This window comes from Mytilus californianus, unplaced genomic scaffold (assembly GCF_021869535.1).
Source record: "Mytilus californianus isolate M0D057914Y unplaced genomic scaffold, xbMytCali1.0.p SCAF_9, whole genome shotgun sequence".
Classification (NCBI taxonomy): Eukaryota; Metazoa; Mollusca; class Bivalvia; order Mytilida; family Mytilidae; genus Mytilus; species Mytilus californianus.
Genome location: NW_026262745.1, coordinates 86,234,540 through 86,252,001, shown reverse-complemented (window position 1 = coordinate 86,252,001; position 17,462 = coordinate 86,234,540). Strand labels below are relative to the sequence as shown.

The window sequence follows — 17,462 nt, the reverse complement described above, 5'->3', positions numbered from 1 at the left end:
ATGGTATAGGTCAAAGAACGGTCTTCCACACGGTGCTATCTCCACTAGGCCGATGATTTTTGGTGGGGTAGCAGGGATTTTGATCGGAAGGTACCGTAATAAAACATTCCAGGCCCGGCCTTGTACTAGTACTAAATGCGTTTGAGTGTTAGCAATTGTACAATGATTAAAATTGTACTATTCCAACTTGCACGTATTTGTGAAAAAATATTTATCCTTGATTGTAACAGTTACTATATCACTGTGGCATATAACCTCCTTGGGAAGATAAAAAAAACGGTATTTAACCAGGGCCCACGGACTACTAATTTATTCACAAATTGATCATTTGGCCCCTTTTATTTGGAAATTATGTTTCAAAGTATCAAGGAAATATTACAAGGCCTTAACTTTCCATCAAAAGGGGCATTCCTTATATATACATATTTCATAAAAAGGGGGGGGGGGGGCTCAGTCATTCTTCAGAGATTTTTTTTTATAATCATCCAAATTTACCGCAAAAAGGGGAGCCCAGGCCCCTGGATCTGCCTATGTATATCATTACTGTTTTAGTTACTTACATTTCAGTGATATTCTTTGGTAGGATGTTTTCTGAAGGGACAACTTTCTGAAACAGCAGAAGTAACTCATTCACATCCTCCACACTGATGGAATACTTGCACTTCAACTATAATAATAAAATGTTACAAATAAGCTATATTGATCATGAAAAAAATGCCAAGGTACTCTTAAACTCTTTGGTGCTCTGAAGAGGGGTGCTTAAACATGGAAAATTCTGCCTATTTATTGATTATATTGTTATTAATAACTCATTATTCATGTTTAAAGAACAAAACAATTGAGAACTTGTTTGAGAGATATATCTGGTTCGTTGACATAATATATCAGTTTTAATGTGTTATGATGGTATATATGCTACTTAACTAATAAGTCAAAATATTTTTAAATTCTATGTGTAAATCAGATCATCCATGATGATACTAGTAAAAGATAATGTATGCTAAAGAATCAGATCTGTAGCATTGAATTGTTGCTGGGTTGTTGTCCATTATTTTATGTAGATGTTAATACAAATTAGAAAATTTAATCACACTTGAAATAAATATAAACAAGTGACAAAAGATATAACATATTAATTCCATCATACAGAAAATTAAATCAACTTTTTTTCTATGTTGCTTAAAATAGACTATTCTTACTTTCAATATAACAGCCATGAATGTGATCTGTGTAATGTCTGTGGCAACATGCAGTGGTTTTCTACGCGAGTCATCCTTATTGTGAATCAGGTGTCCAAATGGTGTTATTGGATGATCCTGCAATAAATTAAAAACAGGTGTTCAAACCATGAAGCAAAAAAAACAGATTCTCCTCTATTAATAAGTATTTAGTATAGATAATGTTGTGCGGCACAGTACATTTTATTGAAAATATGCATTTGATTTGTAATAGAAAGTGTTGTGACCGCACAGAAATTAAAATACAGAATAAACATTGAATTTATAAAAAATTTCAAGCACAAGAAATTATGCAATTTTCCACTATTAAAAATAATTTTAAGTTGAAATAATTTGCCTGACATCTTATTAGCTTTTACATAAAAATAAATGCACATGTATAATAATTATTATATTATTGCAATCCTATATGCATTGTATTGGTATAACAAAATTTATTCATATTATAGAATACTTTTTTTTTAACAATATTTATTTATTTTTGGAATTTTGATGCATTTTATTCATTTATTTTTGGAATTTTGATGCATTTTATTCATTTATTTTTGGAATTTTGATGCATTTTATTCATTTTCTTTTTAAATATTTAAACAATTTTAGTGCATTAATTTACTACTTAAGTTCTTATGAATTACTTATTTTTAATATACAGAGTATTTTTTAAAAAGTCTAAACTCTTTGATTTTTAAGACCTGTAATAAAAATTGAACTGAATTTAGAAAAGGAATATTGCATTATAAACAAAACAATAAAGTTCAAAGGAGTCTGCAATAAAGGTGTCCCCTACATCTTTGATGTGACCAGACCCCTACTGCTTTATAACTTGCTGTGTATTCCAGTTTAGGTAAATACTCAAGTTATCTTGTACAGGTGATAAGTGCCTGAAGGACTCAGTTGAAACTGTGGGAAAATTTAATTAGCCAATCAAAAGGTAATTAGCAATCTGCAACTTTTAATTAACCAATGAAATAGCTTGAAAAATGAGGAGGAGGATATGAATGAAATGAAGTATTTAAAGCAACTAAAAAAAAAACTAGTCACAGTCTTCAGAAAACCACCTAGTTTAGTACTCAAACATTCTTGCAATATGAATTCAGCAGAACTCATTGGTGCCTCCATGTTTCCAGAATATATGAATATGTCAGAAAGTGATTCATATGATTCATCTGAAAATGACCACAGTTCGTTCCAGTCAAGTCCAGCAAATAACAACATACAAGGTAAAATGTTACATTTTTCTTGCTAGTATAGTTATTCTTAAATACTAACAATGTAGTTGAACTGAGGTAAAAATAAGTTAAATATTGTTTACTTAGTAAATGATAATTTCTAAAATTATACATAATATTTCTTGGTTAATTAAAAAAGGAATAAATTATAAGTTTGAATATTTTAAACCATGAGGGAAAGACATATATTCATTTAGTTCCATTGAACAGCCTAAAAAAATATGTGGACTATTTCTAATGGGGAATTTATTTACAAGGTTAAAATTAGAATTCAATTTTCCCCCTGTTTTCATAGACTAAAGTGAAGAATCTTTAAAATAAAAAATACAGGTCCCCTATTTTCAATATTTATGTTAGATAATTTGTTAAGTATATCTTGTTGTTATTGTCATCTGAACAAAATTATACAGAGACATATGAATCTATTTATTATCTGTCTGGTTTATAGTATGTGAAAAATAATTCAAAAAAATTAGCCAAGAAATAACAATTCAATTCTTACTGTTGTTTTAATTTATGTTTATATTTTATAAAGCCTCATCGGTCAAAATTACTAATATTTGTATTAACAATACTATAGTTATAATTTACAATTAGTGAAGTATAGTTTTATTGTATATAACAACTTTCAGATTGTCTTTGATACTTATAGATCTATACAACATGAGATTCAGCCACATTTTTACCAGAAAATTTTCATGATGGAGCCCTTACCAGCCCCCCCCCCCCCCCCCCCCACTTCCCACATCTCCCAAAAAAATTCCACACTCCACCTGGATTCACATATAATGATGTCTTCCCCCACATTAACATGATATTACATCAGATAAATAAACATATATTATGTATGACAAAATATCAAATCAAGGTTAAATGAATAAAAGTACAAAGATTCAAAGCATAATTGTATGCTAAATGGCATATATTTTTTGTATCATCAGTATTTTGTGGGTTAAGTAAACTATTAATATTAAATGATTTTCGTTACTTTTTCAGGGCACATTTTTTTTCTTGTGAATTGACTTTTACTTTATTAAATAGCTGTTTTCTATAATTTTCATTTTTATTTGCAATGAATAAAGAATTGTTCTTCATCCTCTATTTGATTGCATTTCAAGCATATTGTGTTTTCTCTCTTAGTAATTTTTGGTCTGAAATAATATTACATTAAAATGACATATATGATTCGTCTAAAATTCAGCGCAACAATGTTTATAAATGTTTCAATTTGTATGTTTATGTAAAACCAATTTTTATTGTCTTGGTAAAAATCAATAGAATATCTTATCTTGCCTTATCTTATCATAAGTTAAATAAAATTCATATTCGTATCCTTTCACTTTAAAACTAAACATCCGTGTTAAGAAATAGTTGTGTTTTTGATAGGTTTCATCACAGACATATAAAACAATATCATTTGTCGCTAGTTTTTATTATTTTCCTACATATCGGGTTATGATTTTAAAAAAATTGTATTTCCTACATTTCTAAATTGCCGGGAAATAACCGACTTCGTTTCCATTAATATAAATTCTTTAATATCTTGACCAATCAAATCTTAGCATTACCGGAAACGATCACCAGAACACATGGGCGAACAGATTCGTTGCAGAAAAGAATAATTCTGATGGTTGTATACTACTATTACATTTAAGCAAACTTCTGTGATACTTTTTTGCCATAATTATTTCCGTGAAGTTGTATCTTTGCATTTATGTTAGGTGATACGACTTATGACAAGATTAATTGACAAAGCACTGTACTGTGAGAAGTGAAGGGAAACAAAAATATATAGCAGACGATAATTTTTATTGCGTGTAAGCTTCAAATGCAATTTTAATTATTGGAGAGTCCATGGAACAATCCAACATATTTAATTGGCTGGTTAGTCTTCTTTCTTATAAATTAAGTGAATTTTAAAAAATATATACTATAGTATTGAGGTTTAAAAGACATACTGAAGTAAAATAGCCCACATTGGCACATATGTCATAAATCAAGAGCAAAATTATACACACAAACTGTTAATTCTAATATAAATTTATGTACGGAGCAGGGAACAAATTTGAAGTAATTTTTAAAATTATTCATAAGAACCACAAGAAGTAGACTACACAAGCAACTACTAATACCCTTTTCTAAACTAAGTTATTCAGGTCAATCTTTATTATATAGATTAAAGTGCTTCTGTAATTACTGTATTAAATTTTATATCTAATTTAATAATCAAATATTAAAACAGTACATTGTAATAGATAAGATTTACATGTAAATATATTTTATGTGAGAGTCTGCATTGATTGCTACAGTACATATAGTTCAAATTTAAGTAATATCTTTTAAATTCAATCAATGCCCAGCCAAACAATTGAATTATTTTCAGAGGTGGATTTAGAGGCCCCCCCCTTTTTGTGGGAAAAATTTGGTTGGTTATATAGAGAATCACTGAAGCATGACAAGAGCAGGTCCCCTCTTAGGCAGTCAGTGGGCCCCAACTTAGGAAAATTTCTGGATCTGCCACTGATTCTTATGAAGACACTTTCTTATGAGACACTTTAAAAAACATAGATATACTTATAGATACAATAACCTGCAGATGTTAATTTGTGAAATATTTCTGGAGTTTAAAATCTTATTTTTTTTAATCGCTTTCAAAAATTCAATTAAATATAAAATGTTATCATTGATTATATGGAATACACTATTAGAGTTCTTGTTAAAAAAAGTTATTGTAATGATTGTCAATATGAGATGACTTGAAATATAGAAAGAGTAAAAAATTGATTTGTTTAGGCTATGTGATCCAGTGACAAGTATTACATGCATCAGGGACTGACATTAAGGGTTGTTCTATTGTCCGGGACAACAAGACACAAGGTTCAGACAACCCTTTTTCATAGTGCACTTGAAAACAAATAGAAATGATATTGTTGTAGAATTAACTGTCTATGTCTACAGATGTGTTATTTAGTAGGCTGACTTTTGTAAACGCACCTGTTTCAAAGAATTTAATATTGATGAAGAAGAATATGTTGAATTTAAAAAAAATCATTCCATAGAGTGACTGATGAAAAGTAATGTTTATCCAATTCTGGAACCAATGCAGTGTATATCATTAACTTGTGTACCGTGCACATTTTTATCATATTTTATGCATGCATATGGTATAATTCTAAAAACAAATTCTCTCATTCTGTTATGATGTGAAAATATGGTAGCTGATTAATTGTCATGTCTTGAAGCCTTATTATACAATCAACAAAGTAGCATGGACATTAAGCATGTGTTTAACATGTACTATAAGATCTAAATATGTTATTTCAATGACAAACCCATGCGTTTTGCGGTCAGCAGATTTTTTACGACAAAGGTCAAGGTGTGTTCACTGCATACAGAAAACCTAACGACGAATTGTTTGCTCGAAGCAAGCAATTTAAAAAAGTAAACATCTTCTAAATTTGGACATATTATACATATTAACTGAAAGACTACTTGCACAATCTCAATTTTATTTTAGAGCGGACAACTTTCAACAAAATTCAGTTAAAGTGACCATGACTTGTAAATTGGAATAGGTTGATCATGTTGATAAAAGTAAATGCAAAGAGAACACACATTATGAAAAATGTGTATTACTTAAGATAATGAGGAACACTGTTTCCTTCATTGCCAAATCAACAATAATATTAGAAATCCCCTTAAAATGCAATTATACCAATAATCATAAATATCATTTTACCAGTTTAAAGTAAAAGTTATTTCTGAAAAAGCTTCCATTCAGTGGATTTTAGAGACAATGGTGTCATCTAAAGAAGTAAAAGAAGGTCATGGCTTCATTTATTAAGACAAGAAAAGGGCATGACATCTGTCCATGCTAACCATGCTTCGGGGAAACACTAATAAATTTTGTCAAAAACCTGAAAACTTAGTTAGGCTTTGCCCATGCAAATCCAAACCCAGAGGACATCCGTCTTAGAACCAGTGGGCCACAAAATGAGGTTCACAATGGTTAAGGTGTACACTTGAAATTGCCTAGCTACCAAATGGGCCTTGTAAATATATGTTCCAGTGTTTCTCTATATAATGATTAATAATATGAACCCACCCACCCTTCCCACTCAATTAAGGTTCAGTAAAAAAAATTTATTTTAAAACAAATTCAACTTGTCACTGATTTATCATGCATCTGTTAAGGCTATAAACTTAATTGTTCCCCATTCTCCAAATTTTCGAATAAAACCAAAACTCATGTGCATAGCTGTGATCTACTTGTGGTATTAAACACTGTGGTACAATTTCAGAGCAATAGAAACACTTATATACAAGTTATTATCCTGAAAGTAGAAAAATGCTTGTCTTTGACCCCTTTTGGGGCCCCTAGTTTCTAAACAATTGGGACCATCATCCTAAAAATCTATCCCGACCTTCCTTTTGTGGTATAGAACCTTCTTATTAAATTTCATAGGGTCCATTCACTTATACTAAAGTCATTGTCTGGAAACCAAATGTGTTTTCAGACGACGACGCAGACGACAACATCATTATACGATCCAAAAAAAATTATGGTCGTAAAAAACAAGAGTGCACACGCTGAAATGTCTCGCCTTCTTTACTAACCATTGATTTTATGTTGATAGTCCTAAATTTAAAGCTTTACTACAAGTAACACATTAACTTAACATGATCCAAGAAAATGAGGTCAAGGTCAGATAAACCAAACGAAAAATACATGTACACCTTACAATCATTCTATATATAAACCAAACATAGTTGACATATTGCTTATAGTTTCTAAAAAACAGTCTGAACCAAGAAAACTTAACATTGACCAATGAATCATGAAAATGAGGTCAAGGTCAGATGATCCATGCCAGACAGACATGTACACCTTACAATCAATGTATGCATTAAATATAGTTGACCTATTGCTTATAGTATCTAAGAAACAAACTTAACCATGAAAACTTAACATTGACCAATGAACCATGAAAATGAGGTCAAGGTCAGATGATACCTGCCAGACAGACATATACACCTTACAATCCTTCCATACAACAAATATAGTTGATCTATTGCTTATAGTTGAAGAAAAACAGACCAAAACACAAAAACTTACACTGAGAAATGAACCGTGAAAATGAGGTCAAGGTCAAATAAAACCTAGGAGACTGACATGTACATCATAAAATATTTCCATACACCAAATATAGTTGACCTATTGCATATAGTATTAGAAAAAAAGACCAAAACTCAAATTAACTTTGACCACTGAACCATGAAAATGAGGTCAAGGTCAGATGACACCTACCAGTTGGAAATGTACACCTTACAATCATTCCATATACCAAATATAGTAGACCTACTGCTTATAGTATCTGATATATGGACTTGACCACGAAAACTTAACCTTGTTCACTGATTCATGAAATAAGGTTGAGGTCAAATGAAAATTGTCTGACGGGCATGAGGACCTTGCAAGGTACGCACATACTAAATATAGTTATCCCACTACTCATAATAAGAAAGAAATTAACATTACAAAAAATATTGACTTTTTTTTCAAGTAGTCACTGAACCATGAAAATGAGGTCAAGGACAATGGACATATGACAGACGGAAACTTTGTAACATGAGGCATCTATATTCAAAGTATGAAGCATCCAGGTCTTCTAGCTTCTAAAATATAAAGCTTTTAAGAAGTTAGCTGACGCCGCTGCCGCATGATCACTATCCCTATATCGAGCTTTCTGCGACAAAAGTCGCAGGCTCGACAGAAATGAATAATTTAACATAACAAATAAACCATTTAGATTCCAAAGTATGTTGCTACCAATGTGTTTTTGAGATCACAATTGCTGTTGAGCAATCTGTAGACTTTTAACATTGACTCAGGGCCAGGCCCTCACGTCAACCATTTTATTTTAAATATTAAGGAACATCTCAGATTCTTAAGATTGTCTTGCTTTAAAAGGTAAAAACAAACAAAGGGATTGAATTTAAACAACTGTCCTATAATGTTCTTCTCATAATCTTCATGTTTCAGTATTTCCCTCGACTTATATGGGTGTTTTTAACAGCACAGAAAATCAGAATTGAGCAGTATTTATATTTAGTGTTTTTATAAATTTAGAAACATGTCAGAGGGAATTCCCAGTTTTGTTAAAATGCTAGTGTTCTCTGAATTCCGATAAATCTATTTCTGTCAGATTAGAACCAGGGTTGTCTCTGACATGTTTAACCTAATTTTGTTGACATCAAATGACTAATAAATCCAAACTCATCATAACAATTAACAAGTTTTTCTAAGGACACTACTATTAGTATTTCTAAATCTTATACATGTAGTAAATTTATTTTATTTTTTATCCTCAGAGCAACTTCCCCCATTGGTGAATCCAAGACCAAGACCAGTTAATTATAACCAACAAGACAGCTTTTATGCAATAGATCAACAAAGGTATTACCATGGTCAAAGGGATTACATTGAAAGACAGAGGTATCATTCACCTATCCAGAACCAATGGTACCAGACACCAGTGCCTCAGAGACAGTATCCTACACACCGGTACCCTGTTCACCAGCATCCCATACAACAGTTTTCCCCATTGCAGCCATTAGATTTTAACCGGGATACCCAAACAGACGAAGAACCCATTAGAAAGCATCAAAAGTTTATGTTTACAAAGCAAACTGAATTGTGTATGTCCTCTGTAATTGCCATAGAGAAAGATGCCTCACCAAATTCCAAAAAGAAAATAAGATTGGAGAAAAACAAATTGAATGTAAGTACAGTATAATATTTGTATATGAAATGTGCACTCCATTTTGATATGATCACCTGACATCATTTATTATTGTTGTGAAAAGACTGAACTTGAGGGGTATAGAAAAAAGTGACAGTTTTCATATACTTTGCCAAAATGAAGATTTTACTATGCTCTTAAAAAAAAAGTGATCTATTTTTTAGGTTTTTTTTAAGGGTTCGAGATGTTCATAATTGCCAAAATTTGTTCATGATATATTTTTAAGGGAAAAAAATGAAATCTAAAAAATGGAGTCACTGAACTTGTATGCTTGCTGCTAGTAAAAATGAAAATTTCCTTTTTATATGTACTAAAATGATGTTTTCTTTTGCTTTATTTAAATACAACCTTATTTATTTTACAGAATGCAATAAGGAAAGTTGTGGAAGATAGCGACTTACGTACAGTCAAAGGAGAGGCTTTTAATACATGCTTTGAAATGGTAAGATTTTTAATGATAATTCATTGCCAACACTTTGTAAGACCTTAGATAATCTTAATTCAAGAAATATATTAAACAAAATTTGGAAGAAAATCTACATTTCTATGAAAATGTAGCATTTACTCTGTCTATCATACTTTATCATATGTACAACAAATAAATTCATAACACTGTTCTCTGAAACTCATGAACAGAGTGGATTCCTACTGGAATAGTTACTAAACAATGCTAAGTTATATGAATCCACATCATATTTTCTTGTTCCAGCTCACTATTTTTTTCGGTCCCCAGCTGAATTTTTTCATTTCCATTCTCTTAACTTTAGTTTGCCTCAACCAAATGTTATAAAAATTATATATATTACTTATTACCACAAAAAAACAGAACAAGTTTGAATTTTGGTGGTATCATTTTAAACAGTTGTAGAGTAATGCCCTTTTATGTTTTACAAATTGAAAGTCAGTTATGTCCCTTTATAACTTTATATGCTTTGCAAGTGGGGGCATCATCTGTCCCATGGACTCATTTCCTATTTCTTTAATTTATAAAAAAAAAACAATGAATGGTGACATTTTGTTAAATTTTACCATTTATTCTTTTCCATCAATGCAATTGATCCACTGTCAGGAGTTAAGTAAAAGTTAAATACTGTACATGTATTGTTATAGGCAATACCTATAAATCAGAATTTATCCAAAATTGAAATGAAACTACTATGAATTATTTACATGTATGTCTATTTTCAGTTGAAGAAATACATCCCAAATCTGAACAGAGATCCTGCCTTAGTAAGACACGTTAGAATTCACTTAAGGAAAAATATGAATTACAGATTACACAAGGAGACTGTGCCGTAAGTGTTGTGTTTGCCTTTAAAAATATTAGATTCAGGTTAATATGAAGTTGACATTTTAGGTGTCAATGTAGTGGAAAGGGGGGTGGTTGGATTTAAAAAAAAAATTCAACAGAAGAAAAATTTAAATGTTACAGAATACTATGTGCAATAACCTATTAATTGAAACCTTTTTATGTTTCATGCAGACGACAAGAATTTAAAACTAGTAACAGCAATGAGCAATACCTGAATTTTAATATACATGTTTAAGTGTTTTTAATATTTAATAGCAATAGTTCTTTGATGATGTTCATTTATTGTTCTTAGCTCACCATATTTATTTTTTTTAGTGACAATAAACCAAAACCTCAGAGCAACAGGATGCCTACAGACTATTTAGAATTTGACACGACTGCTGGTATACCCAACTTTTTGCAGTGTGGGTAGGTATTACATGTAACTTTCAGTTTTATTTAGAATAATCAATGAAAAAGAAGGGTGTCTATCCAAAAAATGATAAAGTGTTGACATACTTTGCTTAAATTTAGGGTTTTTATAAAATTTAATGGTTACAGAGCATTTTTATAATGCCTCCACCTCTAAGTGCAAGGAGTATTAAGTGTTACCCTCATCTGTCCGTCTGTCACAAATTCTGTTTCCATTCTCTAATCTCAGTTTGTTAAAGAACTTATCCTCTAAGTGTATTTCCACAAAAAAAAAAAAAACAGATCAATTTTAATATTTGGTGGTGTCAGTATACCACTCATGAATTAAGCCCCTTTAAATTTTAAAATTGCTGAATTTTTTGTTTTGGCTTCCTATGTAGAATTGGCCTCAACCAATTGTTATAAGACATAGATACCATGCGTATAACCACAAAACACAGATCAAATTGAAATGGGGTGGTGTCACCGTTCATGAGTTGGGCCTCTTCACAAACATTTCTGAATTTTTATGCCATAGCAGAGGGGCATTAAGTTTTATCATTTTCTTCTGTACGTCCATACATCCCATTATCTTTCTTTAGTTTGCCTGAACACAATTTATACACTGCTTATTACCAAACAATACAGATCAAGTTTAAAAAAGGGTGGTGTCCCTTTATGCACTTTAAATAATGGTGAGTTTTTAATTTCCATACTCTAAATTTAGTTTGCCTCAACCAAATGTTATGAAACTTTAACAAAATTCATATTATCACATAACACAGATCAATATAAAAAAAGATGTGGTATGATTGCCAATGAGACAACTGTCCACAAGAGACCAAAATGACACAGACATTAACAACTATAGGTCACCGTACGGCCTTGAACAATGAGCAAAGCCCATACCGCATAGTCGGCTATAAAAGGCCCCGATATGACAATGTAAAACAATTTGAACGAGAAAACTAACGGCCTTATTTATATAAAAAAACTGAACAAAAAACAAATATGTAACACATAAACAAACGACAACCACTGAATTACAGGCTACTGACTTGGGACAGGCACATACATAAATAATGTGGCGGGGTTAAACATGATAGCTGGATCCCAACCCTCCCCTAACCGGGGACAGTGTTATAACAGTAGAACATAAGAACGAACTATAAAAATCAGTTGAAAAATGCTTCACTCATCAGATGAACAAAAATACAAGTGGACTTGGCCGGGTACTTGTACATCCCGACAACAAAAAGACACTAGAAACAGATCTGAGAGTACTCACAGTTATCTGACAGCTAGTTGAAAGCCACTAACAACTAATAAAAAAATCATGCATCTAAGACTAAACTATCAATCCGTACACATCCAACATTCAATGAATTTAGTTTAAAGACGTCATAAACAGTCAGAGAAAAACATGACCAAGTTTATATTTAGGAGCATCACTTTCACCATTCTCGAGGTATGCCCCTTTATAAATGTAAAATTTGCTTAACCTGTCGTCTCCATTCTCAAACTTTATATTGCCTCAACCAAATTTGATGTACTTATTCACCATGCTTATAATAAAAAAAATGTTCTAAGAATATGAACTCTGTATCTGTATTTGAAATGTTAACTCAAGCATATTTACAAGTGGAGACATACACATTCTCCATGTATTTCAATCAAGGTTGTGATTAGGTTAATAAATGGTAAATATTTTATACTTTTAAGCATGCAAGATAAACCAAGACAATCAATGTAGTATTTATTTATCAAAAATTGTCGGAAATTCAAATATCATTCATTTGGCTTTTTTTTAGATCTGAAGTCTGCCTTAATTACCAAGGCTATCCTGTTGGGAAAGCGAAAGTTGTGTCGTATCCAGCCAGTGTTGAAGGTAAAAATTAAAGCCATAACTTTATGTATGTAGAGACAGCTGAATCCATTTAATCATTGTCTATTATCTAGTTGTGACATTTGTATGATAATATCATGTAAAAGTATATAATTATATGTGCCAAATGTTTAACTGATTCAAGGCAATCAAAAAATGTCACTACCTTCTTACACTATCAGCTATTGCAAGGTACACCTAGTTTATGCAAATAGTCAACATATTTAAGCCAGTTGTGTTCTATGAAGGCGCAAATCTGAAGCCAGGGAGAATGAATCACTGAAGCCTGTAAAAATCAGCTTGTATTTCTAAGCCTTTGTAAAAATAAGATAATTATACCCCCTCTTTGAAGGTATACTGTTTTACCTTTGTCTGTCAGACCATCCGTCCGTCCTTTCATCCCATGAATATTTTTTGTTGCAATTTTCTAAGGAACTACATTACAAGAATTTCTGAAATTTGGTTTCAGGGTTTATATATGTCAACTATAACGTGTGATGCGTTTTCAGATTCATCACCTTCCTGTTAACCCTCAAGTATTTGGGCAAGGGTATCATCAGTGAGCATTAGATCACACTTTCGCTTGTTTAAGAAGTGGTTAAGCTTGATTAACAATCTTTTGTTTTTTATTATATTGCTGTATATAACATTTTTACAGGCATGACGGAAACAGAACGGAAAGAATTTGTGCTATTACAGATGACATTGAAGAGACGCAACTCTGATGTCACTGTATTTCCATACCGGACAGAGTATAGAAGTTGGGACAATGTTGGGGTTAGTGTTAATACAACTAAAATTGTACTGTAACTATCACTTAGGATATTGAATTATTTATTATCTTCACTTGATTTAAAACCATTGCAGGTAGAAGAGAGGGGCTTTAAAGATAACCCTTGACTATCCTTTAGTCAATTCAATCTTTTGTTTCACCGCTATTTAAGTTTGCCTAGTCTAATTGTTATGAAATATTAACAAATTAAATGCCAAAATCAAAATCTGCAGCAAAGAGATCCGAAATTGGTAGTAAGTAATATACTAATCAATTTTTAGATTTGTCAATTTAAGCTTTTTGAAAAAGGTATTATCTAGTTTAATTGTTTGAATGTTACAGAAATATTAATGCTATAATATCAGTTAGATCAAAATAATTAAGCAAATATGACTGCAGTGAGTTTAATTAAAAAAAAATACCTAGGATAATTTTTTTTTGGTAGAAAGGTGCTCGATTTGCGTGGAGTGTGGCTGAAGTTCAGCCAGCAGAAGAGTATGACAATGTAAGTGTTTATACAAAAACTTTACTTGTAGCTAACAGAAAAGATCAAAATAAACCTGTACATCCGTCAATCTGGCAAATCAGTTTTTCCCACTTATTCTTCATGCTTAAAGATTTTGATTAGATATTTGGTATATTGTTTTATGACAAGTTACAGATCAAGTTTGAATTTTAATTCAATCAGTTGACTTTGTGCAAAGTTATAGTCTTAAACTTAGAAAATTCACTAATTATGTTCTGGTCTGATGATTTTGTGCAGAGATATAGTCCTTTCATTTATAATATTTTTTATCATGCTTGAAGTAACAAAGAAATAGAAATATTTTTTTTAAGAATGATTTTTAAAGAAGGATCATATGTATTTAACAGTGAATTTTGTATCATGAGTTTCTAAAATATCTGCGTAATCTGGGATATTTATTCCAAAATAGCAGTGGAATATATAGTAGGTATATAAAAAGTGAAAGTACATTTTCTTTTACATTTTTTTAATATAGTTTATAAAAGACAAGAGAAGAGTGCAGCAGAAATTCGTTTACCAACAAGCCAAACAAAAGAAACGCCAAGTGCAACCGGAAGTCCAACAGCCAGATTTAGAAGAGCCAGAGTTAGTAGCAGAGCCAGAGGAAGCAGAGCCAGAGGTAGTAGAGCCAGAGGTAGTAGAAGAGCCAGAGGCAGTAGAAGAGCCAGAGGTAGAAGAGCCAGAGGTAGTAGAAGAGCCAGAGGTAGTAGAGCCAGAGGTAGTAGAAGAGCCAGAGGTAGTAGAGCCAGAGATAGTAGAAGAGCCAGAGGTAGTAGAGCCAGAGGTAGTAGAAGAGCCAGAGGTAGAAAAACAGACAGAAGAACCAGAACAGTTACAACAACAGCCAGATGTGGAACAACAGCCAATTAACCACCAAAGGTACTCAATTTTTACCATACTTACTACAATTAATAAGTTTTAAGTAAGTTTAGGAGACAACAATCTAACCTATCTTTGAATTATTTAACAATTATTTTTTTTTTTTTTTATATTACTTTAATTAAGAAGGTTCACTACTAAGTTTTAAATTTACAAGCTTTTCACATTAAACACTAGTATATATTAATAGGGAATTATTAAAGGAAACAAAAGAGCCAAAAAGAAATATAGGTCAATGTTCTTGTTTTCAAGATATTAGCCATTGAAATTTTGGGTGGAAAATTTTCTCTCTTGATTTTTTTCATTAATTGGTCAAAAAACTACTAAAAATAACAAGGATTTTATAAAACTTTTACAGATGGCTTATAATTATACATGTGAAAGATTTATTTAAAGAAATATGATTGACCCCTTAAGGAGTTATTGCCCTTTATAGTCAATTTTTAACAATTTTCATAAATTTTGGTAAATTTTTACAAAATATTTTCCACTGTAATTACTGGGCCAAGTTCATTATAGATAGAGATAATTGTAGCAACAAGAATGTTCAGTAAAGGTAAGATCTAAAAACACATCACCATCACCAAAACACAATTTTGTCATGAATCCACCTTTGTCCTTTGTTTAATATGCACATAGACCAAGGTGAGCGACACAGGCTCTTTAGAGCCTCTAGTTTCATACAGAGGCGGATTACCCCCCCCCCCCCCCCCCCCCCATATTCTGATAAATAAAATTGGTTGATTATATAGGAAATCACTGAAGCATGACCTGAGAGGGCCCCTTCTTAGGCAGTCAGTTGGCCCCCAAATATGGAAATGTCTAGAGCCACCACTAATATTTTCTCCTTTCTTATAGCTTTTGAAAGTATTATGTGTTGTACCCTTATTTGAAATTTCTGGTTCTTTTCAGGATTCAGATTTCTGATTATGTGGAAGTTGCCTTGGAAGACCCAAAAAGAAAGACTGCCAAGAACTTTTATGGGATGGTAAGTGTTTTTTTATGCTTTATTTGTCATTTGAATTTGAAAATGATAATAGTTAGTAAGCAAAAGAGACTAAACAACATTTGTGTTCTTTCTTGGTTTTTGTGAAGTGTAGATTTCTTCCTTAAAAGTTAAAAAACATAGAAATTTAACAAAATTATGAATAAAATACTCTGGTAAACCTGAAATCTGGCCGTCTTGTTAATACAACAAAGTTCTGTGGATTAACAAAGATGGATAACCTTGCCAAATTATACAAGAAAGAAAAAATAGAATAAAATTATTGTATGTTTTTATGTTTTTTTCTAATGTCTTGCTTGAGATTATTTTTTTTCGTAAAAGTTTATTAACATAGAATTTCCTTTTGCAGATAATTGGGACAGATCCACTGGAAATTAAATTTATGAAAAATACATCAAAGAAGAACGTCAAAGTTTGGCCACAAGTGGAAGATATTAGTGTATTAGAAACCTGCCAACTTGTTAGACATTTAGGTGTACCAACACTTGACCATAGACTTCGTTATGTGTTTATGGACTAACCACTATATAGCTATGTCAAGAAATGTCTGCCAGTGTTCTTATAAAAAATGACCAAATTGCGTCAGTTTAGATATGATTTTTTTTTCTGGTAGGCAAAGATGAAATGGTACTATAGGTTAGAACTCTGTCCCTCCTTCAGTATGGCAAATCAGTTTCTTTCATGCTTGAAGATATTGATTAAATATATATATGACAAATTTATATATTCGAGTTTTGGTCTAGTTCCAACCTTTATAATAGTCAAGTTTCAAGATGGATTGATATTTGGTACATAGTTTTACCACAACACTACATTTCTTGTTCAAATTCCTCTTGTATGATGTTTTTTTACTGATTTATAGTCATAGAGAAATGTCATACTAGTGATAAGTTCAGTTCGCCACTCTTTTTGTCTTGATGGAAGCTATTGAGTTGATATTGTTATTAAGTTTTAACACGACTAAGGTCTAGAGCATAGGGTACTGTATTTGCATGCAACAGCTCAAAATACTCAAGCCAATACTATCCCTGCAGGTTGTGTCCACTCTTGTTAAAATGAAGTGCATAGAATGGTTGTGATATAGTTATATTGAAATGAAGCTGGCAAGACAGATAAACATTAATTGAATACTTGTAGATATTTTTGATTTGTACATAAAAGTTTTTGTGATATGCAAATAGTTGATTACCACTATATACTTATTTATTGTAAATGTCTGTTCTCTCATTTCATAGTTTCGTATTGTGTCGTTATTTCACTTGATAGATATTTATTTGGTTTGTTGATTCAATTCATAGAAATTTATTATGTATTTTCTTACAGACGATAAATAAATAAATTATTTTATAACATAACATTTGTCCTTTTTTATACGACCGCAAAAAAATTTGTGTGGTCGTATATTGGTATGACGTTGGCGGC

General features: G+C 31.4%; 3 protein-coding genes across 20 annotated transcripts in view; 1 reads left to right on the top strand and 2 right to left on the bottom strand.

The window, feature by feature from the left end:
• Positions 1-17,462, bottom strand: part of LOC127714015 (BTB/POZ domain-containing protein 6-like) — a 160,064-nt gene that overhangs the window by 128,824 nt on the left and 13,778 nt on the right. The gene's annotated exons all lie outside the window — the stretch shown is intronic.
• Positions 1-17,462, bottom strand: part of LOC127715377 (uncharacterized) — a 32,810-nt gene that overhangs the window by 10,832 nt on the left and 4,516 nt on the right. Inside the window, exons 2-3 of the mRNA XM_052221399.1 lie at positions 1,200-1,316; positions 561-667 (exon numbers count right to left, since the gene is read on the bottom strand). Coding sequence (XP_052077359.1) covers positions 561-667; positions 1,200-1,316 — 224 coding nt within the window. The remainder of the gene's footprint in view (positions 1-560; positions 668-1,199; positions 1,317-17,462) is intronic.
• On the top strand, positions 1,900-17,395 carry LOC127715379 (uncharacterized). Of its 18 annotated transcripts, none has more exons than XM_052221412.1 (13): positions 1,900-2,458; positions 8,840-9,249; positions 9,635-9,712; positions 10,459-10,565; positions 10,898-10,990; positions 12,784-12,860; positions 13,516-13,634; positions 14,075-14,134; positions 14,631-14,789; positions 14,841-14,891; positions 14,925-15,034; positions 15,947-16,022; positions 16,390-17,395. In XM_052221412.1, the coding sequence occupies exons 1-13, from the start codon at positions 2,233-2,235 to the stop codon at positions 16,558-16,560; spliced, it is 1,737 nt and encodes a 578-aa protein (XP_052077372.1). In that variant the 5' UTR covers positions 1,900-2,232; the 3' UTR covers positions 16,561-17,395. The 18 variants fall into 18 exon arrangements, with proteins under 18 accessions (XP_052077372.1, XP_052077374.1, XP_052077376.1 ...); XM_052221414.1 differs by having other exon boundaries at positions 1,901-2,458; positions 14,841-14,873; XM_052221416.1 differs by having other exon boundaries at positions 1,901-2,458; positions 14,841-14,876; positions 14,970-15,034.

Excerpts from the sequence above, each read along its gene's own strand:
- LOC127715379 (XM_052221400.1), top strand. The coding sequence starts at position 2,233 with ATGAATGAAATGAAGTATTTAAAGCAACTAAAAAAAAAACTAGTCACA. Across the intron at positions 2,459-8,839 it reads AGCAAATAACAACATACAAG|AGCAACTTCCCCCATTGGTG; the intron begins GTAAAATGTTAC and ends TTTTATCCTCAG. Across the intron at positions 10,991-12,783 it reads CCCAACTTTTTGCAGTGTGG|ATCTGAAGTCTGCCTTAATT; the intron begins GTAGGTATTACA and ends GCTTTTTTTTAG.